The 27034-nt window shown below is 56.1% G+C and overlaps 1 protein-coding gene across 3 annotated transcripts in view; it reads left to right on the forward strand.

Annotated features, from left to right (window-relative positions):
* Window positions 1-1336: 1336 nt before the first annotated feature.
* Cpt1a (carnitine palmitoyltransferase 1A) overlaps window positions 1337-27034 on the forward strand; it is a 43233-nt gene continuing 17535 nt past the window's right edge. Inside the window, exons 1-8 of one of the 3 annotated variants that reach the window (XM_090347213.1) lie at window positions 6853-8252; window positions 14047-14114; window positions 14885-15036; window positions 19016-19161; window positions 22092-22263; window positions 23200-23301; window positions 25210-25347; window positions 26567-26644. In XM_090347213.1, the coding sequence (XP_090203339.1) occupies window positions 14896-15036; window positions 19016-19161; window positions 22092-22263; window positions 23200-23301; window positions 25210-25347; window positions 26567-26644 (777 nt within the window). In that variant the 5' untranslated portion in view covers window positions 6853-8252; window positions 14047-14114; window positions 14885-14895. Of the gene's footprint in view, window positions 1413-6852; window positions 8253-14046; window positions 14115-14884; window positions 15037-19015; window positions 19162-22091; window positions 22264-23199; window positions 23302-25209; window positions 25348-26566; window positions 26645-27034 lie in introns of those variants that run through there. The other 2 variants (XM_090347212.1, XM_090347214.1) reach the window with 2 other exon arrangements.

Consider the following 27034-nt stretch of genomic DNA (forward strand, 5'->3'; position numbering starts at 1 on the left):
CTTTCCAACAGACAGGGCGCGGGGCCAATCGGAGCTGGACGCAAAGCAGGTACCGAGGAACCGAGAACGAGACGGGGCGGGGGGGGGGGGCGGGGGAGGGCTGCCCGCGCGGGGTTCCGGACAGGAGAGGGGACGGCATCGAGGTGAGCGTGCCCGGCGGCCCCCTGGGAGGGCTGGCCAGGCCTCGAGTCGCCAGAGGCGGGAGGTGATCGCGGCCTCGCCGCCGGCGCGCCTGGCCCCGAACCCCTGCCTTCTGGGGGCCCGAAATGCAGGCCGGGCGGGCAGGGGCCGGCAGAGGGAGCAGCCCTCCCACGGCAAGCCGGCGGAAGGCGCGACCGGGCCCGGCCCTCCCGCTCCAGGCGTGGCCAAGCTTCCAGGGGCGGGTAGCTGCGCGGCGGAGGGGGCGCGGGGATCCGGCGACGTCGCGGAGTCGTCGAGGCCCCGGCCGGCCGGGTCGTGCAATCCTTGGGTGCGGCTGCAGGCGTGACGACCGGGCGCGGGATCCCGGGGTCGCCGCGGCTGGGCGAAGTGGGAACGGGCGGGGCGGCTCACACCAGTCCCGGACCTGCACCCGCCGACCGGGGTCGGGGTCGGCCCGCGCCAGCGCAGACTTCCATTTTCTTTTCCTACCCTTGCTCGGTAGCCACCGAGTCACAGAAAGATGGAGGCGCGCGCGAGCCGCTCAGCCCGAGTGCCCGACCTGGCACTGCGGCGCGGGGCCCCGGGGCCGGGGGGCACTGACGGGGGCCGGGCCCTTCCCCGACTCCCCACCGCGAGCGATCACGGGTACTCGGCTCCGAGCCCCCTTTTCCTGGTAACCTACTATGTTCCCGACGCCTGAAAAGTTGATTTATTTATTGTTTTTTGCGGGGCTGAGCTCATCCTCGGCTCACACAGTCTACCACGCCTCCCAGGGTCCGCGGCGGAGGCCCCGGGTGGCCAGAAGCGCACTGGAGCGCAGGCCCCGCCGCGGGGAGAGAGCCGACCCGGCGCGCGACTGGTGGCCCGGGGCCAGTTCGTCATCCGTGCTGTGGAGCGGTGGCGGGGACACACAGCCCGGCCCGCGGGGCCGCCGCGGGGATCGGGGCGGCGATGCTCGTAAACCTCGCGCGTAGGCGCTCAGGCCCCAGGCGCCGGCCCATTTCACGGAGGAGGACACCGAGGCTCGCGGGGCAGGCTTCCGTGCTCAGACCCGGGCGGGCGCACAGCCGCGGCTCCCACCCCGGGCGTCCCGCCCCGGAGTCCCGCCCCCGACGCCCCGCCCCGCCCGCCCGCCCCTGCCGCAGCCGGGCTCCGCTCAGCCAATCCGCGGCGGCCGGCGTCGGTGCGCCCGGCCTCGCCCGCGGCCCTCCTGCCCCCGGCGCCGCCGGCCGCTCGCTCATTCCGCCGCCGCGCCGCTGTCCACCGACTCGGTAAGGCGGGTGCGGAGCGTGGCGGGGCCGCCTGGCCGGGCCCGGGCGGGGCGCGCGGGGACTGCCGGACCGGGGCGCGGATGGGGGGACCCCACCTTCCCCCCTCGGACCGCGAGGCGTGCGGGAGGGAGGCTGCCCTCGGGGGGCGCGGTGGGCGGGTCACCGGCAGGGATGCTCGGCCTTCAGGACGGGGAGGGACACCTGCGGCGGGGGTCAGCGGTGCTGCGGGCTGCGGCTGTACTGGGTCCGGGGTCCGCGCGAGGGTCGGTCTGCTGGGGCAGCCGGAGGGCTGCTCAGTGCCGGGGACGTGGCCGGGGAGGCCATTGATTCCTTTCCGGGCTCCGTTCTTCTCGGCGAGGGTCCGGGGGTCCGCCGCGGGCAGGTGAGGTGCGGCGGCGCGGGGATGCGGGGTTGCCGGGCCGGGCCTGGGCCGCTACGCTCGCCCGTCCCGCAGCGCAGCCGTCGGGACACGCCCTGGGCGCGGGGACCCGGGAGGCGCCGGCCCGTGCGCCCCGCCCTCCCCGGCCGGCGCGGGGTCAAGGGCAGGTGGGTGAGGACGGGCGGCGCAAGGGCGCGCCGGGCCGGGCGGTGAACTTGGCCGTGGCGCGGCCGGGGCGGCGCAGGGTCCGCACCGCCTGGGGGTTGGGGGGCGGCCAGGGCCGCGGGTCAGAGGCTTCTACGATGGAAACCGGCTCTGGTTTCCGGAAACGAGGCCTTGATCTACTTTCAAGAGTTAAAAATGACCATTAATGACACAGAAGTAACTTAATATTCCCGGGCCGCGCCACCGTCCGAGGGCGGCTTGCAGCCGGGCACGACCGGCTGGAAATGAAAGCGCGTTTTGAGCCGTGTCTTTCTTTGTTGCACCGCTTTCTCACGCTGGAGTCTGGTTTCTGGTCGGTCCAGATATGCAGGCATGTTTATTTCCGTCAAGACCGCACGCTTCAATGGATTGAAAAAAGAAGACGAAGGCTGGACCGCGCTGGCCTCCGGTGCCAGCCCGTCCCCCGGTGCCAGCCCGTCCCCCTTCCACATGACCTGGGCGACGCCGGGCCACCGGGGACGCGGCGGGGAGGCCGGGCCCGCGCGCCGCCAGGCCGGTGCCCGGCTGTAAGTTGGGCACCATTAGCATTCCGAGTGTGTTGTTGGCCCGGCTCGCCCGGGACGGCCCGGAGCCAGCGGGCTCTTTTTCTCTCGTAGATGGCCGGTTTCCTTCCCACGAGGCGTCGCCGGTCTTGACCTCCCACCTGAACCGCATCTCCAGCCGGGCTGGAGCGGGAACAGGTGCGGGGCGCACGCGCTCGGCGCCCGTGGAGGCCAGCGCGGGCCGAGCCCGTGGACGGAGTTGGTTGGCACTGGAAAGCAGTTGCTTATCTGGAGTCGGCGTGGGGCTCCCGGGAATCTCGGGGCTCCCGCCGGGGCTCCCCCCATCCCCGACCCATTCATAAAACCACGGCGGGCTCCGCGGGGTCCCCGTGCGGACGCACCGCGGAGGCGTCGGACCCCCGCCCCACCGAGTCCCCCAGGCCGTGCGCGAGGTCGGGCGCCCCCGGGAAGCGTGGCCGCCCGGGGTTCGCGGGCTCCGGAAGGGCCCTGTGGGCACGGCCCGGGGAACAGGATCCGCGCGCGCCGCGGGGCGGGGCTCGCCGTCACCTTTCCCCTACTTTCCTCCGCCGTCACGTGACGCCGCGGGCGGGGCGGGCCGGGCGCCGAGGCCGCAGCTGCGGGCCGCGTCCTCCCGGGCCGCGGTCCAAGAGCGCCCTGGGCCGAAGCCGGGGTCTCCGCCCGCTCCGGCCCAGGGCCGCCTCGTGCGCTCGGGCTTTCTTCTTCTTCTTCCTTGCGTTGGAAAGTGTTCATCACTCCGCCTGGTTCCTGTTGACGGGCCCAAGTCCGGCCGCCCTGCAAATCCGGGCTTGAATTCCGGAAGAACTGGTGGGGTTGAGCGTAAAATGGTGGTTCAAGGGGGATTCCTTAGGAAGTCTGTGGCAGAAGCGGCCCCCAGCTCCGGAGGTCGGGGCCGGAGGATCTCAAGAGTTCAGAGACCCCCATCTTCACTTTTCTTTAAAAATAAGGGGGGGGAGTTGTGGCTGGGTAGGCATGCCCAGCAAAGCAGAAAGCAAAATAATCTCACAGTTCAACAATAGAAGCCTCGACTGCCTTTAGATAGCCCATGCCAACCTGGAGCCTTTCTTCTAAGCACTCTTTTGTTGTAAAAGTAAACAAGGCAGGCCCATGGGCAAAATTAAAAGGGCAAAGTGGCCTTACCCATCTCTACTCCTGAGGCTGCAGCTAATAGCAGTCTTTGATTTAGAAATAATAGTCCCAGTGGTGCAGGGCATATCATTTTTTTTGTTTGTTTTGTTTTAAATCTCTCTGACACAGGAACATGTACCCTGGCTGATTTTAAATATTTGTTATCTTTTTGTAGCCTTCAACTTCAACCCCATTCTGATAGCTGGTGGACATGGGGTGCCCGCTGGCCCTGACTTGAAGCCAGCTTGCTCTGTTGTTTGGGTAACGTGGCAGCCTGGTTCTGAAAAGAGTCCACCTTTGCCCTTCCTGTGTGGTTGCTCTGACGTCCTCTCTAGATGGGAGTTGATAAAGAAGCTGCTGGCAGGGCACTGGCCTCCCGGGAAGGTTCACAGATAGGGCAACCATCTTCCTGAGGATGGCACCCATGGTGGCCCTGGAACTCTTGGGTAGACTGGAAAGGGCCTTCCCTGTGTTCCGGTGCTGGTCATTCCCGGCATGTCCTGGGAACTTGAGGGTCACCTGGTTCCATTCCCAACTTCCCCTGTGTGTGGGGAGCACCTGCCACTGGCCTCTTCCTGAGTTGCCCCCACATTTGCCATCCTCCGTTTCCAGGACAAGCATATAGCCTGAAGGAAGGACAGATGTAGCAGTGCCTCTTCTTCCCGGGATTGCTGCAGGCTCCTGCTATCGTGGGGTCCTTTGCAGGTATCCTAGGCTCATTGGGTGCCTCTGGAAGCCAGAGTAGAGGAAGCTGTGGGGACCAACGGTGAATGTTCACAACTTGTGTACCTTCTACAGGTCAAAGGCACCAGCTGTCTGCAGTGACCCCTTCTCTTCCCAAGCCATTGCTTAGTGCTCCCTTTGTGTCCCCTGGCTCTCCAGCACAGTCATAAGCAGACAATCAGCTTGTCCCTGAATAGGGAGTAGGCCCGAGGACAGGGATCTTCTCTCACTCCCCCCCCACACTGTCTGTCTGTCTCTCTGTCTGTCTGTCTGTCTCTCCCTCTCTCCCTCTCCCCTTCCCCTCCCCCCTCCCCCTCTCCCCCTATTAGGGTTCTCTAACACTTGAGCCACATCTCCACTTCTGGCTTTTTATGGGCTAATTGGAGCTAGTCTCTCAGCTTCAGCCTCCTGAGTAGCTAGGATTATGGGCATGAGCCATCAGCGGCTGGCTCAAATTGTCCAATACAAATCTTCTCCCATCCCATTGAAAATACCTGTGTGTGTTTTCAAAGTGCACACAGTAGCTTTAAGGAGTTGTCACACACTGTAACTCCCGGGTGACTCATGGAAGACCTGCTGCTTCACTTATAAGAACGCTCGGCCCTGATTTCCAGAGTGACAGAGTGAGCTCCTCAGCCCCCCCCCCCCCCGAAGCGTTCAGTGCCAGCCTGCCAGGCTAGCTTTCTGTCTTCTTTCTTGTGCACACGTGGTAGGTGTGGGGTGCTTCAGGCCTATGTCTAAGCCAGAAGGGCCAAGGAAGGAGAAGCGGGGTAGAGCTGGGGTGGAGGCCAGGAGGGTATGGTGGCCCCTGCTGGGCTGGTACCCAGTGGAGCGTGTTCTTCAGTCAGCTCCTCGGTGGAGCTGGAGTTCACACCCAGGTCTGTGGTACCTCCAACACCTGGCAGGCAGAGGGCCCTTCACCCTTTCCCCTGGTGGAGTCAGATTGGATGCGAGAAGGCATTTGACCAGAGCCTTTCTGGTTTTCATTTCCTTCTGAAGGGTGGTGGCTCAGCACCTGAGTTTTGTGGATCTGAGAAGCAGGATGTGATGCTGTGTGTGCACGCCATGAGTGTGTGTGTGTGCAGTGCATGTAAGACATGAATGCATGCATGCATGTCCGTATTAAGGCTCACGCTCAGGGCCTGGATTCTTTCCCTTAGCCTGTTTGCTCAAAGTTGGCATTCTGCCACTTGGGCCACACCTCTAGTTTGGCCTTTTTGCTGTTCACTAGAGATGAGAGGCTGGGATTTGTCTGATTTTAAACCTCCACCTCAGCCTTCTGAGGAGCTGGGATTGCACGTATGGACCATTGGCACCTGGCCGTGATGGTGACGGTAGTTTCCGGCATGTGAAAACTCACGATGCCTAACTTAGTGCTGTCACCACCTGCGTGAGGATGGAGTGAAGCACTCTGCATTTCATGGAAGCTGCCCTCACAGATTTGAACTTGGTCCCCTGAGGGCCCGTGACAGGTGGCGGGGCCCTAATTCTCCGATGGTGCTGTGTGGTCTGCATGCAGCCCGTGGGGTGGTTGTGCAAGGATCCAGTGGGTTCGATGCCTGTCCTTGGAGGAAGTTTTCACTTTCATGGTGTGGGTATCAGGATGGTTCCCCCAACTCCTGTCAGTTAGCATGCCTGAGAATTCAGGATTGGGGTCATGAGTGGGTGCAACTGTACTGTGTGTTGCAAGCCGGGATCTGATAAGCTCAGGGCCACTTGGTGCAGAATGGAGGGGATGGGGAATAGGCTGAAAGGAGGCAGGACACCCCAGCTGTGACTTGAGGACTTTTCAGGGATAGTATCCTATACAAGGAGAAGTCCTGGATCTCTCTCCTTTAAAAAAAAAAAAAAGAAGGGTCATGGGGCTTGAACTCTGGGCCTGGGCACTGTCCCTGAGCTCTTCAGCTCAAGGCTACCACCCTACCCCTTAAGCCACAGCCCCACTTATTGGAGATGAGAGTCTCATGGACTTTCGTGCCTCGGCCGGCTTTGAACCACGATCCTCGGATCTCAACCTCCTGAGTAGCTAGGATGATAGGCGTGACTACTGTGCCCTGCGGTTCTGGGTCTTTAACCTGGAGCTTTTCCCAGTCAAGGCTGCTGCTCTAACAATGAGCCACATTTCCACTCCAGTGTTTTTGCTGGTGAGCTAGGGGGTCTCACAGACTTTCCTTCCTGGGATGGCTTTGAACTTGATCTTCAGGTCTTGGCCTCTTTTGGTTTTGGTTGTGTCTTGTTTTTATTGTCTCTGCTCCCAGGTGATCCAGTCCTCTTGGTTGTGCCACTAAGTAGCTGAGATTAGAGGCTGCCCAGCTTGGATATTTTCTCGTTAAAAGTACGATTGGGAGGAAAAAGAGAAGGTGTGGCTCAAGTGGTGGAGCACCAGCTTTGAGTAGAAAGGAGCACAGGCTCCTTTCCGCCAGCGGATGTTTTTCCTGCCCCTGGCTTTGTAAATGTAACCATCCTTGCTCCAATTGCTGGTTCTAAGGAAACCCATAGGCCGAAGCTATCCTTCCAGAACCTTCCTGGGATTCCCCTTATCAGTGTTTCGGTTGTCGCCTTGGAAATCACACCAAACAGCTGAGAACATGGTCCCCACCCCAAATGGAGCCTGTGTTGGAGGGCTGGGTGTTGGGCCTTTATGTGCAATGTCCTTGGCTCCCCAGGGGCAGACCCACATGCCACCCCCCCTTCCCCTCCCCCCCAGTGCTCCCAGAGACCCTGCCAGGCATTCCACAAGGCTATCACTTCTGTAGCTAGCCTTCTCTCATGGGGTTCCCAGCGGGCCTGAGTCAGTTCACACAAGGCGGTGCACCTGTGCCTGGGAGAGAGCAGTTCTTCTGGAAGAGCATGGGAAGAATCTTAAATCGGCACAAATTGTGTGTATGGTAGCTGTAGTTTTCTTGCTGGCCACAGTGGCATTTTGCTTACACTGGTGACCTAATTTTGCATGTGTTGTAATTTCAGGAATCTCCCTCTCCCTCCCCCCTTGATACTGGCAGTAGGCTTGAACTCAGGACCTCAGGCTGTCCCTGAGCTTTTTTAAACTCAAGGCTGGCTCCCTATCACTTGAGCCACAGCTCTACTTCCAGCTTTTTGGGGGGTGGTTAATTGAAAATAAGAGTGTCAGTCCAGGCCGGGAGTTTGGCCTAGTGGTAGAGTGCTTGCCTAGCATGCATGAAGACCCGGGTTCGATTCCTCGCTACCACATACATAGCAAAAAGCCAGAAGTGGTGCTGAGGCTCAAGTGGTAGAGTTCTAGCCTTGAGAAAGTCCAAGGACAGTGCTCAAGCCCTGAGCTCAAGCCCAGGACTGGCAAAAAAAAAAAAAAAAAGAGTGTCAGTCCAGCTGGCTTCAGAAGTGTGATGATCCTCAGATCTCAGCCTCCTGAGCAGGCAGGATTACAGGGCGTGAGCTGCAGTGCCGGGCAAGAACAAGCATCTCTTCTCTTTTCCAGGCCACCACCTACTCACCTGACATTTCCACCCCCTCCCTGTGACTGCTAGGCTGTGTTGAAATCTGTCCTCCAGCACAGAATTTATTTACATAATTCGGGTGCTATAAAGATGAGTTCCTGGAAGCGCTGTCCCCCTAGGCTAGTTTTAGTGTCCAGTAGTTATGCAGTAGGTGCTTTCCACATCACCTGCTTTCTCTAGGTAGATTCTGAGGTCTAACAGCGAGGGAAGGCCTGCCCCTGCCCCATTCCCTTCTTTCCTCGCTGGCTGCTGCTTCACTTTGCAGCCCCGGCACCGGCCTAGTGGGCAGAGACTGGGCAAGGCCCCTGGCTGCCAGAGGAAGCTGGACTGTCTTCCGGTGGCTGCTCTGCTGCCTGGCCCGGCAGGATTCAGGCTGCTCATCTCTGAGGTAAGAGGGTTTTGGTCCAGGGCTGTTGGTGATGGAGGAAGGGAACTGCACTGCAGCAGCTCTGTCATACAGAGCTATTCGTCACAGATGTCAGGCGGGGGCGGGGAGGCTGGAACAGAATAATGAACAGTTTTACCAAAACTAAATGGAGTAGAATTGTAGCTCAAGTGGGAGAATGCCAGCTTGGAGGGGAAAAAGTTTTAAGTGAACCCCTGAGAATCTGAGTTTAAGCTGCAGTACAAGAAGAAGAAGAAGAAGAAGAAGAAGAAGAAGAAGAAGACGACGAGGAGGAGGAGGAGGAGGAGGAGGAGGAGGAGGAGGAGGAGGAGGAGGAGGAGGAGGAGGAGAGGAAGAAAGGGGAGGAAAGCAAACCCCCAAATGGGGATGTTCTGCCGGATCAAACACAATTTAGCAGCAAGCATAGATAACACTGGTGCCCGTCTTGGAAAACCCTGAGCTTCAGGGGCTGGCAGAGCCAGAGACAGCTGGGGGTGGAGGAGCGGGAGGCCCTGGTGCAGTGAGAAGAGTGATGGGGACAGCATGGCGACGTGTGATAGGTAGAACTTCCCAGCTCTCCAGGGCTGCCGGGTGGCTCTCATGGCAGCGTGCTGGCCCGCTGGAGCAAAGCCATCGGCGCAAACTCCAGTGCCCTGCGCCTGCCCAGACCAGGAAAATAGGTCGTGCTTCCCAGCTCCCGTGTCTTAAGCCTGCATCTTGGTGCTGTTGCAAGAGCGGATTACTTTAAGGTACTTAGTGCTGGGCCCCTCCCTTGGTAGCCCCCGTGGCGCATAGAGGGGCAGTTCACTCTCCGCTTGGCAGTCGGCGGGCACCCACGTGGGCTCCAGGCAAGGAGGCGTGGCTGGGCGGCAGCCCCCTCTCGGCCCCTGTCAGCAATAGTTCTTTTTCAACCCCACAGGGCTGGTCCAGATGCTGTGTGTTTCCTAGTAGAAGTGATGGGATCTGGAGATGCCTGCCTCGCACCCCCCCAGGGTTTGCCCTGAGCCAGGCTGGGGGCACAGGGCAGGGAGCAGCCATGTCCTAGAGATGTGGGCACCATTCCTCCTGTCCTGAATCTCATCCCAGAGGCTGGAGGCATTCTAATTGTCCCCTCCGTGGGGGAGCGGGCAGTGCAGCCTTCTCTCTAGCCACTTGTGTTTCTCTTCCTTTCGGGTTTTCTGTCCCTTCTCTCTTCGGCGTTCCTTCCTGTATGCTCTTTCCTGTCACTCGTGAGCTTGGGCGCAGGTGCAGATGGGGCCCTGCGGTGGAGCCTGTCTCTAGGGGCCCCCTCCCCCACAATTAAACAGCAAAGCAGTCCTGGGGAGTGGGGGTGGGGCAGAGGCTGGGGACAGGTGTTGCTGCACCGGTGACAGGGCCCAGGCAGGTGGGGAGGGCGAGATGTATCCTGAGCCAGGGGTGAGTCAAAGCTGGGGTCCCTAGCAGGATCTTGGGGAGGGGTACAGGCTACAGGCGTGCTGTGGGTGACAGCCTGGAGGAAGGAGGGGCACTGTATTGGGGGCGTGGCAGACCCTTCCCACTCCCTCCCTTCCCCCCACCGCAGCCTTGAGAGGGAGGGAAAGAGGGAGGGTGAAGAGGAGGTGTCCATGCTAGAAGCCTCCAGCCAGGTGGCCAGGTTAGTAGAGCCAGCACAGGGGCGCCATGGCCGCCGTGCCCACTCCGTGTCTGGCACACCAGGGGTGTTACCAGAAGGGGGGAACTGTGGCTGGAGTGGGAACATGTGGGTGCCTGTGCTGAAAGGAAGACAGCGGGGAGGGACTGCAGGCCCCTCAGAGACATAGGAGAGAAGCAAGTGCCAAGGGTTGGAGCCCCACTCACCACCGCCCTGGCAGAGCCTCTCTGGAGGACACAGTGGGTGCAGGGAGGAGGGGAGCTGGACGGAGCAGTGCAATGGGACAGGGAGGAGAGAGGACACAGGGGGGGCTCCTTTTCTGTGCCCCGCTCCACCCCCATTAAATGACAGGAATGCACTGGGCACCTTGGTGCCTCCTGGCTTGTGACAGGTGAAGACGCCCTGGCGCCCCCTTGCGGTCTCCCGCCCAGTATGGCCCCCCACCCCCAGGACACTCCAGTGTCACGCGGGAAGATGGCAGCATCCAAGCACTGCTGACCTTGAACTTGAGATCCTCCTGCTTCTGCAGGGGATGGAGGGCAGAAGGCAGGTTGGCTGTTACATTTCCTTTCTGCTTACCTGAAGGAGAAAGTTCTGGGTCTTAGAGAACTTAGCTAGGAAGGCTGTGGCCCGAGACAGGGGCCTGCTGGGGTCCCTGTACAGAGCCGGGCTGCTGTCCTTGCTCCCCCGGGCTGCAGTTTCTGAAAGTGGCTCAGGTGCCCAGATTATATCCATCTTCACCTGGTGACAGGTGAGAGGCAGGTGGCAGGCAGAAGGCCCTGTTGTGGGGGTGGGGGCAGCGGCTTCTTGCAGGGGTGTGGGTAGGTGGAGGGGGTAGCCAGACCCTGCATGCACGTCCCCGTGACTGTGGCTGTGGGTGAAGGTGGGGTCTGGGCTTCCTCAGCCACTTCCACCGGCTCTGGCAACCTTATTCTATGTTCCTGTCTCTCGGAGGGTTCTGCAGTTCTCTGTGGATCCTATGGGGCGCTCACCACAGGGGGAGCAGACTGGCACCTGGGATGGGGTTCCTGGGACTGCTGTGTGTATGTGCATGTGTTTTGTATTGTGAGTTGTTGATGTGCATTGTGTTGCGTGAATCTCTGTGTTGTATGGTATATGTTGTATATATGTACCGTGCATGTGTCCATGTGGCATGCTATATATGTGTTGTATGTATTGTGGTATATTTCCACACAGGAGGGGCCTAGCGTGAATCACAGTGGGCAGGTGTTTTATAATCTTGAGTATATTTTAGGTCTCCTGTGTGTGCAGGAGAGCCAGCACCCCTGCGGCCCCACCCACGGCTTTCATTCCCCCACCCTGCTGCCGGGAACCCTATCCATCTCCCACCATAAACCCATACTTGTGAACATTTAGTCAGCAATCTAATCTGGATAATTTAGTGTCAGGGAGAGAGATAGCACAGTGTGGCCCCATACCCGTCATTCTGTGGTGGGGACAGGTCACTCTCCTCCCTGCCTGGGGGCCAGATGTCTGTCCAGCTGCTCTGTGTTCAATGGACAGCACTTGTGGTCAGGAGCTTTGTTGTGTCCTCTTCTAATGCTGGTGCTTCTGTGGGTTTTTTCCCCATAGTTTTAAGATCATTCATTTTTAAATTTAATTTTTAAATTGTTATTATAAAGGTGATGTACAGAGAGGTTGTAGTTATAGAGCCTTCTTCCCTTGCTCACGCTGTGGTTTTTACTGTAGTTACATGTTCGGCTGTCACTACAGTTTTACGAATTGTGTGTGTGTACATGTGCACTCATGCATACACGTGCCCATGTGCGGGTTTGAATCTTGGGGCTTGAATTCAGGGCCTGGGCACTGTCCCTGAGCTTTTGTGCTCAAAGCTAGCCGCAGTGCCGCTTCTAACTCCTTGGTGATTAATTAGAGTAAAAGTCTCAGGGACTTGACTGCTCAGGCGAGCTTTGAACTGTGGCCCTCAGAGGATCCCAGCCTCTTGAGTAGCTCAATTGCAGGTATGAGCCACTGGCATGCAGCCTTTAGGACATTTTTTTGTCACTCTCTATAGAAATACACTCCTCCTTTGCCAGTATTCACAGCCCCCATGACCTGAGCCCCTGGCAGCCCCTACTCTGTCTCTAGATTTGGACATTTTGTGTGTGTGGAAAGCCCTGTGCCAGCTCTTTGGGCTCGGCACTGTGTTTTCAGGGTTCGCCTGTGTTTTGTGTTGTGTGTTCGTGGGTCATTTCTTTTCACAGCCAAGTACTGCTCTGTTGAACACGAAGACTGCGTTTTATTTACTCACTGCTGATGGGCATCTGAGTTGATTCTGATTTTTGTCTGTCACAGACACTGCTGCTGTGAACATGTGGGCATCAGTGGACAGGCTTGTGTGTGGACAGGTGCCTGCGAGAAGCCATGACAGGCGTGGGGACCTTATATGACTGTTCCGTGTTCCTGCCAGCAGCAGCGAGGGTTCTGACTTTACGTCCTCTGCAGTACTTGTCTCCTTGGTACTGAGATTCCAACTGGAGCCCTGAAGCTTGCTATTTAAGCGTGCTATTATTTAGGCGATGCACCCAGCCATTTTGCCTTTAATTATCTTTTCTGGATAGGGTCTAGAATTTTTGCCCTAGGCCAGACTTTGATCTTCTTTCAGCACTACTTGTCCAACTTGCTGTTTAAGAATGGACTCTTGCTTATATTTTGCCAAGGCTGGCATCACACTTCTTTGCCTCCTGAGTAGTTGGGATTTCAGGCATATGCCCCTGCTCCAGTCTCATCAGCAGCAAGAGCATTCTGTGAAGACATGTGGCCCCTGGAGTGAACCCTACCAATATTCCCAGGTCTCCCTGACTCTGCAGTTGGATGCATGTGGGTTCTCTAGAAGTGTTGGCTGCAAACACTGGTTCTGTGTCGATATCCGCCCCTCATTTTGCTTGTGTTCTTGTGCTCACAAAAGTGCGGTCTTGTGTCTACAAGCTGTCTGGATGTTGGGTATCTGGGCTTTGCCCCCACAGTTTTGTTTTGTGTGCGCATGCGTGCACGCGCATGCACCAGTCAGAGGAGATAAGAGTCTCACAGGCTTTCCTGCCTGGCCTCAAGCTGATCCCTCAACCTCCTGGGTAGCTAGCAGGGGATACAGGCAGGCCTGTCTTTGGCCCTCATGTCGTAGGTCACATGCTGTGAAATGCTTGGTGCATTGCCCACAGCTGAGGCTGCCAGGAGGGTCTGAGTACAAATTCCCAGGTCCTCTGCTCACCCCAGCCCCACCCCTCTCACAGTGCCTTCCACACAGCCGTGCTCAGCTCCCAGCCTCAACCTGCCTCCACAGGGCAAAGGCCCTTCCCCCAGCAGGAGGCAGCCAGCCCTGTGGAAGCCCCAAGCGGGGACCAGGGATGTCAACCCAGGGCCTTGGCTTCCAGAGTGGTCACTGGTGCCACCTCCTCCTTGGACATTGTCCCCAGTTCTGCCAGCATGGCCTGGCCTGGCTGCCATCCCTTCCACGACTGCCTGGATGGAAGAGAAAACCCAGACCTTCCAGGGCCTGCACCAGGGCCACTGTCCAGCTCTCTGGCACGGCAGGGGCCCTCTCCCGCCCCTGGGCTCGTCACCCCAGTGCTGTCGCTGGCTGGAGAGGCCTGCCTGCTCCTCCTTGCCTGACCCCTCCTCATGCCCAGTGTAATGCAGGTGACACTTGTCTGCCCTGTGCCCAGTCTGCAGGAAGGGCAGAGGGGCGTCCTCGTGCCGATCTAGATCTTCTCCTTGTTTGCACCCAAGAAGCAGCCAGCAAATATTTGTTGAGTGAACACATGAGTGACATTGGGGACACAGAGGGGGTGGATGGCTGTCCAGCTCCCACTTGCCTGAGGTGGCGCCGTCCAGGCTTCCAGTGGCCCTCAGTGAGCAGACGGGAAAACCCACACCCCTGCACTGTGCAGATTTCCATGTACTTCTGGGTAGTTTTCCTTTGTATCTTTGTGTTTGTTGCCTTTGTTGAAACCAGGGCCCTAAGCTTTCATGCTTGGTACTTTGCCACATGAGCCACTGTTCCATTCCTGGCTTTTTGCTGGTTAATTGGAGATAAGAGTCTGACAGTTTTGTTGTTTTTCCCCAAGCGAGCTTTGAACCATGATTTTCAGGTCTCAGAACACAGATGGACTCCTGACCCCTTTATTTATTGGTTTACTTTTTTGGTAGTTGATTGGGGAGAAGTCTTTCCTGGCCTTCTTGGCTTCGACCTGTGATCCTCAGATCTGTCTCCAGAGGTAACTAGGATTTCTGGCTTCGTTGTACGTTGTGGATGCTGCCTGGGGAGAAGGGACTGTGGTGGGGACAGAAGGGACCTCTGGCCAGGGCATCTGTGCAGGAAGGTGGCTGAGTGGGCCAGGGCGAAAGCAGACCGTGGTTATAGACTTGCTTTCTGGTTCTGGGCCCCACCGCAGCCCCCCATAGGTTTCCTGTGGCCTCCCCTAGAGGAAGCCCTCAGAAGGGCTCAGGAACTGTCATGTGTAGTGGCAGAGGGCCGACTTGGCTGCAGCTAGCCTCTGAGGACCCAGCTCTGCCTGCGGAATAGTCCATGTCATAGCTGGGAGCCTGGGTGGCTTCTATGAGCCCTGAGGGCCAGAGGCCAGACCCGCTCTGCTGGAGGATGGGCCTGGGCCCTAGGGCTTTGTGGCCATTCAGAGTCTCCAGTGTGCCAGCCTCGGCTCAGGGGCTCCTTCGGTGCCTCTGGGAAGCCATGCTGAGGACCACACTTGTCACCGAGGGCCAGTCTTTTAGCCATTGGCTTCCTGTGTGGGCCTGGGGTACCAACTGGGGAAGGTGGGGAATTTGGGGGTACTGGCGTTCTGAGGATGGGGCCCTTGTGATTAAACCCCTGGGGCTTCCCGGCAGAAGTGTATGGGGACGGCGATGGGTGTGGTCCATGGGGACAGGACCGGTCGTGGATGACAGGGGGGCACTCCACGGGGGAGGAAGAATCTGAGATCCGGTAGGTGACTCCTGAACCCCGTTTCTGCCTCCCCCCTCTGCACAGGTAATCTCAGGATGGCAGAGGCTCACCAGGCCGTGGCCTTCCAGTTCACCGTCACCCCCGATGGCATTGACCTCCGACTGAGCCACGAGGCCCTGAAACAGATCTGCCTCTCTGGACTCCACTCCTGGAAAAAGAAGTTCATCCGTTTCAAGGTTTCCCCGCCTTTATTTCAGTCTCTGCCATGGCACCCTGAGCCTGAGAGGGTTCTTCCCACCCGAGGACTTAACCTCCACCCCGTGACACCCACAGCTCTCACACATGTAGTGGCCACAGAGTTTACCAGTACTCTTTGCTGGCAGTACTGGGGGTTTGAACCCAAGATTCATACTTGTGGGGCTCTACTATGTGAGTTATGCCTCCAGACTTCTTAAAGCAACTTTAAGTCTGCTTTTTTATTTTTAAAAGATTTTATTAACACCGATTAAAAAAATTATTGTTGGGGTAATGTATAGAGGAGTTACAGTTACATTTGCTAGATAGTAGGTGCTTTACTTCTCACACATTGATACCCCTTCTCATGTTTTTGTTCCCATTTCCCTCCGCCCACTCCCTCCCAATCATCTTGTTTCCCCCCCTTCCCTTTCCTATTTCAAATAAACAAATAAAGGTATATACAATATACCAGGTAACAAAGTCAGATACAGTAACAATATGAGATCAACCAGAAGGCAACAAAAGAGAAAAGAAATAACATTGTATATTAAGAACAACAATCACATAACATAAAGATCTTGTTTCCGTATCCTAGAGATCCTTTCATTTAGTCTCTTCCTATATGACCTTATGTACCTAGGTTTTGCGCTATTGTAATCCTATGCTAGGAGAGTCCTAGATGTGTGCTAATTATTACAAATGAGGGAAACCATTGAGCCTGTGTTCCTTTGGGTCTTGCTTACTTCACTTGATTTTTTCCAAGTTTTTCCATTTCCTTACAAATGGGGCGATGTCATTCTGATGGCAGCATAGAATTCCATTGTTAACACTGATTTTTTTTACATCATGTTTCAAATGTCATGGTTAACAAACAAATATTTAAGAAGGGAATCTATATGCAATCACTGGCACATACATTTTAGGACATAATTAAAATTGAGCTGAGTAATTCTGCTTTTTGTGACATGGTCTTCCAGGCTGGCTTTGAACTTACAACCTTCCCACCTCTGTCTCCTGAGTAGCCGGGGTTACAGGCATGCCCTGCCATGCCCTTTTGGTTCCCTGGGTTCTTGGCTGGGTCCTGAAGGCTGGTGAAGCCATAGTCTGCTGTGATCAGGGGAAGAATCTGCCCCGCCGGAGGCAGTCGGGACTGGAGTACAGTTACACCCCTGCCCTGGCCGAATCCTTTCCATCATGTGGAGAAGGAAGCGTCTGCTGGGTACCTGTGGATCACACTTGAAATCCTAGCTACTCAGAGGCTGAGATCCGAGGATGGAGGTTTGAAGCCAGCCCAGGCAGAGAAGTCCAGGATGCTCTTATCTCCAATTTAATCAGCAAAAAGTTACAAGTAAAGATGTGGCTCCAACAGTATAATGCTGGCCTGGAGCAGAAAAGCTGACGGACAGACCCAGGTCCACACTGATCTGCTGCTAGTGTTCAAACACTGAACACGGTCCACAGAAATTCCTTTTTTTAAAGTAGACATCTTTCTTCATTGATGTTAGTTGTTTGTAGATCTCCCTTTTCTCTTCCCTTCTTGCCTTCCTCCCTCTGTCCTTGACCATGCTAGCTAGGCCAGTGCTCTACCACTGAGTTACTTCCCCAGCCCGAGTTGAGTTGCTTCTTAAATCCTGGAAGAATTACGGTGAGTTTGAAGCAGTGGGTCCCAGGCAGGCTGTGTGCCCAGCCCTCCATGCCCAGCCCCACCAAGACTTCGGGAGAGGCTCACTGGCTAGCGTAGCAGCCGCAGGCATGCCCTTGGGAACCCAGCCATGGCTCCAGCATCCCTCCAGCTAAGCTGCTGGCTTTGTGGTGGCCTGAAAGTGAGAGAGGCAGGCGCCGCCTGTGGGCAAAGTAAGTTTAAGAGCTGTCCAGACTCACAGGACCGGATTGTGGGGTGGTGACCCCGGGGCGAGAGGCAGGCAGGGTGGCCAGGCTGTGGCAAGTACGTGGACTTGTGGCAGGGAGGTGTGAAGGATGGGCTCTACTTTCTGTTCTTTTACTTCCGTGGAACTTCAGTGAGCTCACTTATTTTAAAATAACATTTTTACCTCTAAAAATAGTAGGATCATGAGCCTGGCCCCTCAAAAGTGTTACCCTAGCTCAAAAGTAGCAATAGCAAGAGGAGAACCAGTGGACACACCTGTCGTCCTAGCTACTCAGGAGGCTGACATCTGAGGATCACAGTTCTAAGTCAGCCAGCAAGAAAGTCATTGAGACTCTTGACTCCGGTTACCCACCAAAAATCCAGAAAGGGCTCAGGTGGTAAAGCACGAGCCTTGAGCAAAAAAAAAAAAAACGCTCAGGGACAGCACCCAGGCCCTGAGTTCAAGGCCCAGGACTAGTACATACATGCACAAATAATGACCATAGCACAAAGGCAGCTAAAGTGCCAGAGCACCTGCCTAGCTAAGCACAAGGCCCTGAGTTCAAACCCTGTACTCCTAAAAGAAAACCCCAATTACAAAAGCAAACCCCAAATCTCGAGAAAGTTTGATTTGTTGATGGCTTTTTGAGTCATTCTTCCCCAGCCCTCAACCCTTCTACTCTGGTTGTTTTTTTATAGCTTTTTTTTTGTTGTTTTTTTTCCCCCAGAGCCGGGGCCCGAACCCAGGGCCTTGCGCTTGCCAGGCAAGGGCACTTCCGCTGAGCCAAGCCCCGACCTCTTACTCTGGTTGTTTTTGACATAACATCTTGCTTTTTTTTGGTCAGTCATGGGACTTGAACTCTGGGCCTGGCGCGGTCCCTGAGCTCTTCAGCTCAAGGCTAGTGCTCTACCCCTTGAGCCACAGCATCACTTCCCGTTTTCTGATGGTTAATTGGAGATAAGATGCTCACGGACTTTCACGCTTGGGCTGGCTTTGAACCCAGGTCCCCAGATCTCAGCCTCTTGAGTAGTTAGGATTACAGGCACGCACCTCCAGCACCTGGCTATAGCATCTCACTTTTATGCTGGCTGCCATCTTCCTGCGTATACTTCTGTATTCCTAGAGAACCTCAGGCACACTTCACTGCGCCCAGACCCCGTGCTTTCTGTGGCACATACAACCACATTCCAACACTGGTGGAGACGGCATCTCAGGAACTTCTGTGTCCAGGCTAGTTTCTAGTCGCAACCCCCTCTATCCACCTCCCAAGTAGCCAGGATGAAAGGCTTGAGCCACCATTCCTGGCGTGAAGTTTTATGTTTCCCAGGTCAAGTTTTTACTTTACACCCCAGGCTGGCCTCCAGCTCTTGATCTTCCTCCGTCACCCTCCTGAGCGCCAGGACCCCAGGCCTGCGCCACCCAGCTCTCCCTGCTGAGCAGCAGCCCCCACGACTCTCCTCCTCTTTCAGCAGTTATCCACACCTCACCAGTTTGGCTCATGTCCTCCTCTCCCTGCTCCCCCTCTTTCATCACTGGAGAGTTTTTCCAGGAAATTAGAGGCGGCTATAGGGCCAAGTGGTGTCCTGGCTCAGGAGCAGCGTAGGGAGGTTGGTGGTGGGGTCTTGAGCATCTTGGACAGTGGGTGGCTGAGCACGGGGCTTCACACAGGCCCAGGATGTCAGAGCCAAGTCAGGCAAGGCCTAAAGATTTTTTTTTTCCAGCCCTAGGGCTTGAACTCGGGGTCTTTTGCTCAAGAACTTGAGTTCTTTTGCTCAAGGCTAATGCTCTAGCACTTGAGCCACAGCGCCAATTCCGGCTTTTTCTGTGTATGTGGTACTGAGGAATTGAACCCAGCGCTTCACTATGCTAGGCGAACACTCTACCACTAAGCCACCTTCCCAGCTCTAGGGATGGTGAGCTCCTGCTTGGGTTGTGCTCCTATCCTGGGGCCCGGGGCCAATGTCCAATGGTTGGAACAGCTGCAACCACGCCTCCGGGGAAGAGACCCATCCAGTGAGGGGGTCTCTGTCCCCCCCGAGTGTGGACACACTTCCATGAGGAAGGGTCGTGTGGGGAGGGAGGGATGCTCACCCCTGGCCTCTGTTTGCAGAATGGTGTCCTCACCGGCGTGTTCCCAGCCAGCCCCTCCAGCTGGCTCGTCGTGGTGGTCGGCGTGGTCTCCTCCAGTTTCACCAGGGTGGACCCCTCCTTGGGGCTGATCACAAGGATCAACCGGACCCTCGACACAGCTGCCCCGTGAGTGATTCTGAATCCCTCCCTGGGCCCGTAAGTCTGGGCCGTGGCCTTCCCTGTCGGGTGTGCGTGGATTTCCGTGGCTGTCCGTGGCTTTCCCACTGGGCACAGTCTGGTCACTCACAGCCCCAGTGCATGTTGAGTATTTGATTCAAGGCTTTGGCCCTCCTTCCTGTACCCGCTCTCCCCTTTCCAGGTCTGGTACTCAGCCTCCTTCCCCAGCTCCTGCCCCCGAGTTTGTGGCCCTGGAGACTGGGTGGAGAGAGGGATCAAGGCCTCAGGTGCCACACTGTCAGATGGAGCCTGGCTGTCAGGGTCTGTCTGTGTCCTCGCACTGTTGCCCCGATGACCTTTCTGCCAGGGCTGGCTGACAGGGTCACATTTTAAAATTTATTTTATTTTTTGTGGTGCTAGGGATTGATCCAGGTCCTCACACTCTTGCTTGGCATTTGCTGAAGGCGGGTGCTCTACCACTTGAGCCACAGCTCATGGTTAATTATAGAAAAGAGTCAAGGGGCGTCCCTGCCCAGGCTGGCTTCAAACTGCTCTCCTCAGCCCTTGGCCTTCTGAGTAGCTGGGATTACAGGTGTGCCATCCTCCTTTTCCATCGCTGGTATCTGCCACAGATGGCTTTTGGGCTGTGGCAGAGGCGTGGCCCCAGGCCCTGTGGAGCCACCAGTGGGTTGGGATCTGTGGCTCGATCTGCCTGTGCTGGGAGGGTAAGGCTGGAGGCTCTTGGAGGTCCCAGAAGTGGCGTCAGGGCTGAAAAGGAGACTGTAGGGTTGATAATCTCCCCTTCCTGGTTGTTGCGTGTAAATATTCCTCAGAAAGGAATAAGAAAAGCAAGCGTGGCACAAGGGAGCACACACAGGTGACTTGGCCTGCCCTGAGCCGCAAGGGTGGAGAGGACATAGATTTGGGGTGTCTATTCCAGGACAAATTGAGTGGAGCCCCTCGCTCCTACCCAGCCCAGTTCCTCCACTGGGTCCTCAGTCTTCTGCTTGGCTTGTACTCAGAGGCTTGTGTAGGAGGCATGATAGAGGTCCCTGGTCAGCTGGGCACAAGGGCACAAGCATGCCCACGCAACCCCCCCTCCACACACACTTGCACACAAATCAAATCCTTGGCATGGTGGAAGGTTACCTGTCCTGCTCCCCCACACCCCCTGCAGGGTTGTGGTGTGCCAGAGCCTGGGGTGAGACGCCGGCTCTATCATTACTCCTGTCAGCAAACTCGGTACCCCAGGCCAGGCTTGTCACCAGTCCTGATCAGCTACAGGCCCTGGCCACTGTGGGCTGCGCTCCTGGGACCACTGGTGTGGGGTGGTGCGTGGGGGCGGCCCAGGCTGCTGAGGGCTGTTGCAGAGCTAGGTCCATGGTGGGGTATCAGCTAGCCAAAGCCTTTATAAGGATTCCTTGTCCCTCTGGACCTTCTTCTGTAAACTGGGCCATCTGTGGCCCAGATTTAGAAAGGCCAGGTGAAAGGTGAGCAGTCCCCGCATCCAGGGCTCTTTGGGCCTGTCTTCTGGGAAGGAAGGCCCTCCTGTGTCTAGGCTGCTGTGCCTGCTTTGTCTGTTTTGGAGCTACTGAACTCAAAGCCTAGAGCTTGCTAGGCAGGCAGGCCACCACCTGAGCCATGCCTCCCGCTCTTTTTAATGTGGTCATTTTTGAAATAGGGTCTCCCTTTTTGTCTCGGCCAGCCCTGGACCATCATCCTCCAGTTTGCATTCTGTAGTAGCTGGGACAATAGGGACATGTCCCTGTGCCCAGATGTTGTTGAGATGGCGTCTCTCAACCCTCCGCTTCAAATAGGGATTGTTGTAGTACTCACCTCCTCAGGAGATAGCATCACCGGTGTCAGCCACCATGCCCAGCTTGTTTTGCATTTTTTGATGCTGGGGACAGGTCCCAGGGCCCCACTGTTATCCCCAAGCCAGAGCTGCGGTTTTCTTAGTGTATTGTGCTTTGTGAAGCCTGAGCCCTGTTGGCTCATCCTATGGCCACCTAAAGAGATCATTCTTTCAAAGAAAGAGCACTTCCTGTCCTAGAGTGAGGGAGCGTGGTCAGAGGTGCTGCACTTGTCTTTTTACTTGTTCCTGTGGAAATCCTGCCCAGCTTTTGTGTACTGGGCCTGCAGTGTTGTCGTGTAATCTCACATGTAGATCATCTTAAATCCCCAGATCCAGGACCAGATTAGGTCTGGAGATAACAGTGAAGCACTAGATGGAAACCAGTTACAGAAAATGGGTTTGAGGCAAAAGTCTTTTTCTTGTCATTCAGGTTTTCCCAGTGTCAGGATGGTGGTTTTAGGTGTGGGGGATGTCAGGTGCTTGTGTGCTCCTGGCATCTGTGAAACCCTCTCGGGTATTTGTATTGGTTTGTATTTGTGCTGTGCCAGTCCTGGAGCTTAAACTCAGAACTTCAAGCTCTCTCACTCAGTTTTGTCATTCAATGTTTTGAGATTTCCAAGACAACTGGAACTGAGACCCCCGCCCCCGCAACCTGTGTTTGTCTCATTTGTTTTTCTTTAGTGATGATGCTATCTTCAGTCATTTGAAGTCTGGTGACAATGCGCAGGTCTGTGTGACTGGCTTACATCACTCTGGAGTTGGCATGCTCTTGTTTTAAAATACCAGCTTTAGCCGGGCAGCCACTCAGGAGGCTGAGATCTGAGGATCGTGGTTCAAAGCCAGCAAAGTCCATCAGAAAACCACAAGTGCAGCTATGGACCAAAATAGTAGACTACTAGCCTCGAGCAAAAAAGCTCAGGGACAGCACCCAGGCCCCGAGTTCAAGCCCTACGACCAACTAAATAAAGTGCCAGACTTTTTTTTTTCCTCTTGTCTTTTCTTTTCGCTTTCCTTTCCTTTTGACCCTGTGCTTGTCTCCCCCACTCCCTGCTGACGCCCTGGTGACTGTCCTCCCTCCCTGCAGTGGCCGCCTGTCCTGCCAGGCCAAGAACGTGGTGAGCAGCGTGCTGTTTGGCACCGGCCTGTGGGTGGCGCTCATTGTGACCATGCGCTACTCACTCAAGGTGCTCCTGTCCTACCATGGCTGGATGTTCCTGGAGCACGGCAAAATGAGCCGCTCCACCAGGATCTGGATGGTGAGCTCGGGGGTGGGGGGGAGAGTGAGCTGGGCCAGGCGCCCCACCGGAGCGGAGCGTGCCTGGCGCATGTGCAGGGAGGGGAGGAGCGGGGGGGGGGGGGTCTGCCTGACAAGCCGTCCACTGGTCTCCAGCCTGTGCCCTAAAGCACAGTGGCACTCTGCTGCATGGCCACATGTCCTTCCCTGCCCTGAGCTTCTCAGGGTCATGGAAGCTGATCCTTCTGGAAGAACTGTAATACGATTTTTACTTAAAACATTGTGTGTGTGTGTGTGTGTGTGTGTGTGTGTGTGTGTGTGTGTGTGTGTTTATGTGTGTGCACATGCGTGCCAATAATACTGGGGCTTAGATTCAGGGACTCGTGCTTTTTTTTTTTTTTACTTAACGCTGGCACCCCTCCACTTGAGCCACAGCTCCCCTTCCAGTCTTTTGCTAGCTAGCTAGAAATAAGAGTCCTTAGGTTTGTGTGCCCCGCAGGCTTCCTCCCATCTCCGTCTCCAGGGAAGCCAAGGTACCGAGCACACACTTCCTGTGCCAGGTCTTCATCATCCAGTCTAAGCCAGGGCCCAGGAGGCCTGGCAGGGTCCACAAGGCCGAGCCTCACAGACTTACCCAGGCTGGCCTCAGATGTTGGCCTCTTGAGTAGCTGGGATCACAAGCGTGGGCCATTGACACCTGGCTTAGCCTGGGTTCATTTTGTTTTCTAGAGGTCCTGGGGATTGCACTCAGGCCCTTTAGCTTGCAAAGCAGGCGCTCTACCTGTTGAGCCATGCTTCCAGCCCTCAGCCTGGCTTTTGTTGGAGTCTGCCTTTGTGTCCTAGGGCCTCTGTGACCCCAAGGCAGAGAAAGGCCGCAGAGTGGCACAGATAAGTGCTCTGTGTGCCTGCAGTGTGCGTGGAGAGAGGCCTGGGCTCTATCACTGACTGTCTCTTCCAGGCCTTGGTCAAGGTCTTCTCCGGCCGGAAACCCATGCTGTACAGTTTCCAGACGTCCCTGCCCCGCCTGCCCGTCCCTGCCGTCAAAGACACAGTCAGCAGGGTAGGTGCAGTACTTCAGGAGTGTTTGTCATATTACTGCTTGAAATTATGGGACGTTTAACCACAGCGTACAATTTGCCATTGTAACCACTGGTGGTTGGTGGTACCAGAATTGGAACTGGCAGCCTTGTACTTGCGAGGCAGGAACTCCTGCCACACCTCCAGCCCCCATTTTCACTCTCTTGGAAACTCAGCGCCTTGCACTCTCACTAGTGTGGCTGGTGCTCTGCCACTTGACCCAGAGCTCCACTTGCAGGATTTTGGAGATGAATTGGAGATAAGAGTGTCATGGACTTTCCTGCCACGTCTGGCTTTGACCTGTCATGGTTAGGGGCCTCCTGGCTAGCTAGGATCACAGGTGTGAGCCGCCCGGGACAGTGAGTTCCCTCTAGACTACACATGCCACTTGCCAGAACTGCAGGCAGAAAACGCCTCAGCCTTGGGGATGGGGCCCAGGCCCTACCCACCATAGCAGCGCCTCCCCAGCCCTGCTTTCCTGCCCTGCAGGCCAGGTGGATGGGAATGGCCGGTACTCAGGGCCTGGGGCCCGGGGCTCAGGGCTCAGGCTCAGGCTCAGGCTCAGGCTGAGGCAGGCTCAGTGTGTCTTCCACCTCAGTGTTGCTGCTAAACCTGCACACGTGTGTACTCCAGCACAGGACAGCTGGCATTTTAGCAGCTGCCTGGCACACTCTGGGTTCTAGGCTGCCTTCTCCATCCATTTTAGCACTGTCTAGGCAGGAGCAGTGCAGATGGAAACGTGTTTCACTCAGGTCACAGACATGAGGATCTCCTAGCAGTGACCCCCCCCCCCCGACACACACACATCTGGGTACTGTCTCCGGTATCCTTTTGCTCAAGGCTAGTGCTCTACCACTAGACTTACAACCTTTCTGGCTTTTCTGGGCTTAATTGAAGAACCTCACAGACTTTCCTGCCCTCAGCCGGCTTTGAACTTCAATTCTCAGATCTCAGCCTCCTGAGTAGCTAGGATGACAGGCGTGAGTCATCAGCACCCAATCTTGTTTTGTTTTTATCAATCCTTGGGCTTGAACTTAGGGCCTGGATGCTGTTCCTGAGCTCTTTTGCTTAAGGCTGGTGCTCTGTTACTTTGAGCCATAGCACCTCATTTGGTGTTCCAGCGGTTAAATTGGAGATAAAAATCTCAGGGGAAGCCAAGCCCATTGGCTTACGCCCGTAATCCTAGCTACCTAGAAGGCTGAGATCTGAGGATCTGAGGATTGAGGTTCAAATCCAGCCCAGGTACAAAAAGACCTAAGACTCTTATCTCCAATTAACTTCAAGAAAACGGGAAGTGGGGCTTGGCTCAAGGGTAGGGCGGTAGCCTCAAGTTGAAGAGCTCAGGGACAGCGCTCAGGCTGAGTTCAAGCCCTATGACCACAAAATAAATAAAATCTCAAGGACTTTCCTGCCCAGGCTGGCTTTGAACCACACCCTCAGATAGGAGCCACCAGCTCCTGGGTTTAGCAGTGGCCTTGACCCTGTCAGTTTCTTGGTTAAACTTGTGATAAGGATTTGGAGCAGTTTTCCTCTGTTCATTTATCTTTAACAAACAATGTCTGGGTGCTGTCACCCTAACTACTCAGGAGGCTAAGGTCTAAGGATCACAGTTCAAAGCCAGCCTAGGAAGGAAAAATCTGTGAAGACTCTTACCTCCAATTAACCACCCAAAAAAGCTACACATGAAAGGTGTGGTTCAAGTGATAGAGCACCAGCTGTGAGTGGAAAAGCCAAGCAAGAGCACAAGGCCCTGAGTTCAAGCCCGGGACTGGCACAAATAAAAAAGTTACCATCTCATAGATAGGGAGGTGGCTGTGGTGGACTTGGGGTCCCACCTGGGGTGGCAGGCCTGGCCAGGGGTCTGACTTGATGACTGTTGTCCACACGGCAGTACCTGGAATCGGTGAAGCCGCTGATGAAGGAGGAGGACTTCCAGCGGATGACAGCGCTGGCCCAGGACTTCGCCACCACCCTGGGACCCAAATTGCAGTGGTACCTGAAGCTGAAATCCTGGTGGGCCACAAATTATGTGAGTGTTGTGTGTGACTTCCCATGGGGAAATGATACGTATGGAGATACCCATTCCGGGGTATTTAGCTACAGTAACTGTTTGGAGGAGGTACTGGGAACTCAGTACCTCACACGTGGTAGGCAGGTGCCCTACCCCTTAAGCCAGAGCCCCAGCCCTGTTGTGTTTTTGGTTGTTTTTCAGATAGGGGCCTTGCATTTTACCTCGGACCAACCTGTGTCTGAATCCTACCTGTGCCCCTTGCATACCCAGAGCAACAGGCACAGACCATCACACCTGCCTTCTTGATAGGATGGGGTCTTGTTTCTTGTTGAGATGGGGTCTTGTTTCTTGTTGAGATGGTGTCTTATTTCTTGTTGAGATGGGGTCTTGTTTCTTGTTGAGATGGGGTCTTGTTTCTTGTTGAGATGGGGTCTTGTTTCTTGTTGAGATGGAGTCTTGTTTCTTGCAGTGACTAGTCTTGAGCCCCATGAAATTCCTTTGATATCAAGTGCTAAAGTGGGGGCCGGGGCACAGTGGAGCTGCAGTGTAGACCAGAGGCTCAAGGACAGAGTCAGTGGTTTCCCTAGGGGGCGTCTGTGCCCACAGGGGTGGGTGTTTCTAGTGTTTCTAGAGGGAAGTTAGGAGCTGTCTCCATTGCTAGCCTGTCACCTCCAGCTCCTCTCCTCTGGTATGGTTCCTTTTTTTGGTGCGGGTTATTTGTTTGGGTTTGTCTTTTTTCTGGTGGTGCTAGGATTTGAACTCAAGACCTTGTGCTTTCTAGGCAGGAGCTCTACCATTTGAGCCACAACGCCAGCCTGTGTTGGGTTCCTTCTGATTCTAAGTATATCCCCTCCAATGTCTGGTTAGGGCTCTGGAGTCTGGCTGGTGTAGCCTCAGCTGAGTCTCCATGAGTGGTGCCGAGGTCGGGGGAGGGGAGGTGGAAGAGAAGGTGTGCTGGGCACAGTGGCTCACACCTGTCACCCAGCTACTTGGGCCACGGAGAATGGGAGGACTGTGGTTCTCAGCCAGCCCAGGTAAAAAGGTAGCGAGATTGCATTTCCGCCCCAGGCATGGTGGTGTACACCTGTCACCCCGGTGACACTGGAGGCCTTTAAGTTGGAGAATCATGGTCTGAGGTCGATCAGGGGGGTAAAACGAGCAAGAGGCCTCTCTGCAAAGACAACTGAAGCAAGAGGACTGGTGGAACGGCTTTGGTGAGCATGGCTGTGTTCCATAGGTGAGCGACTGGTGGGAGGAGTACATCTACCTCCGGGGCAGAGGGCCAATCATGGTGAACAGCAACTTCTATGCCATGGTACGTGGGTCCTCTCCCTACCCTGGGGTGAGTCCTCCTCCCCCACGGGGATGGGTCCCCCCAGGACAAGTCCTCCCCCTCCATGGTGAGTCCTCTCTCTCCCCTGTGGTGAGTCCTCCTCCCCCATGGGGATGGGTCCCCCCAGGACAAGTCCTCCCCCTCCGTGGTGAGTCCTCCCTCTCCCCTGTGGTGAGTCCTCCTCCCCCATGGGGATGGGTCCCCCCAGGACAAGTCCTCCCCCTCCATGGTGAGTCCTCCCTCTCCCCTGTGGTGAGTCCTCCTCCCCCATGGGGATGCAGCTGTGGGGGAGCCTGGGCCAGCTCAGCCCCCACCCCCTGCCCCAGGACCTTGAGTGTTGGTGCAGTCACCAACACTGGCACCAGGCATAGT

The sequence above is a fragment of the Megascapheus bottae genome, chromosome 16 (assembly GCF_031878675.1).
Source record: "Megascapheus bottae isolate mThoBot1 chromosome 16, mThoBot2.hap1, whole genome shotgun sequence".
Lineage (NCBI taxonomy): Eukaryota > Metazoa > Chordata > Mammalia > Rodentia > Geomyidae > Megascapheus > Megascapheus bottae.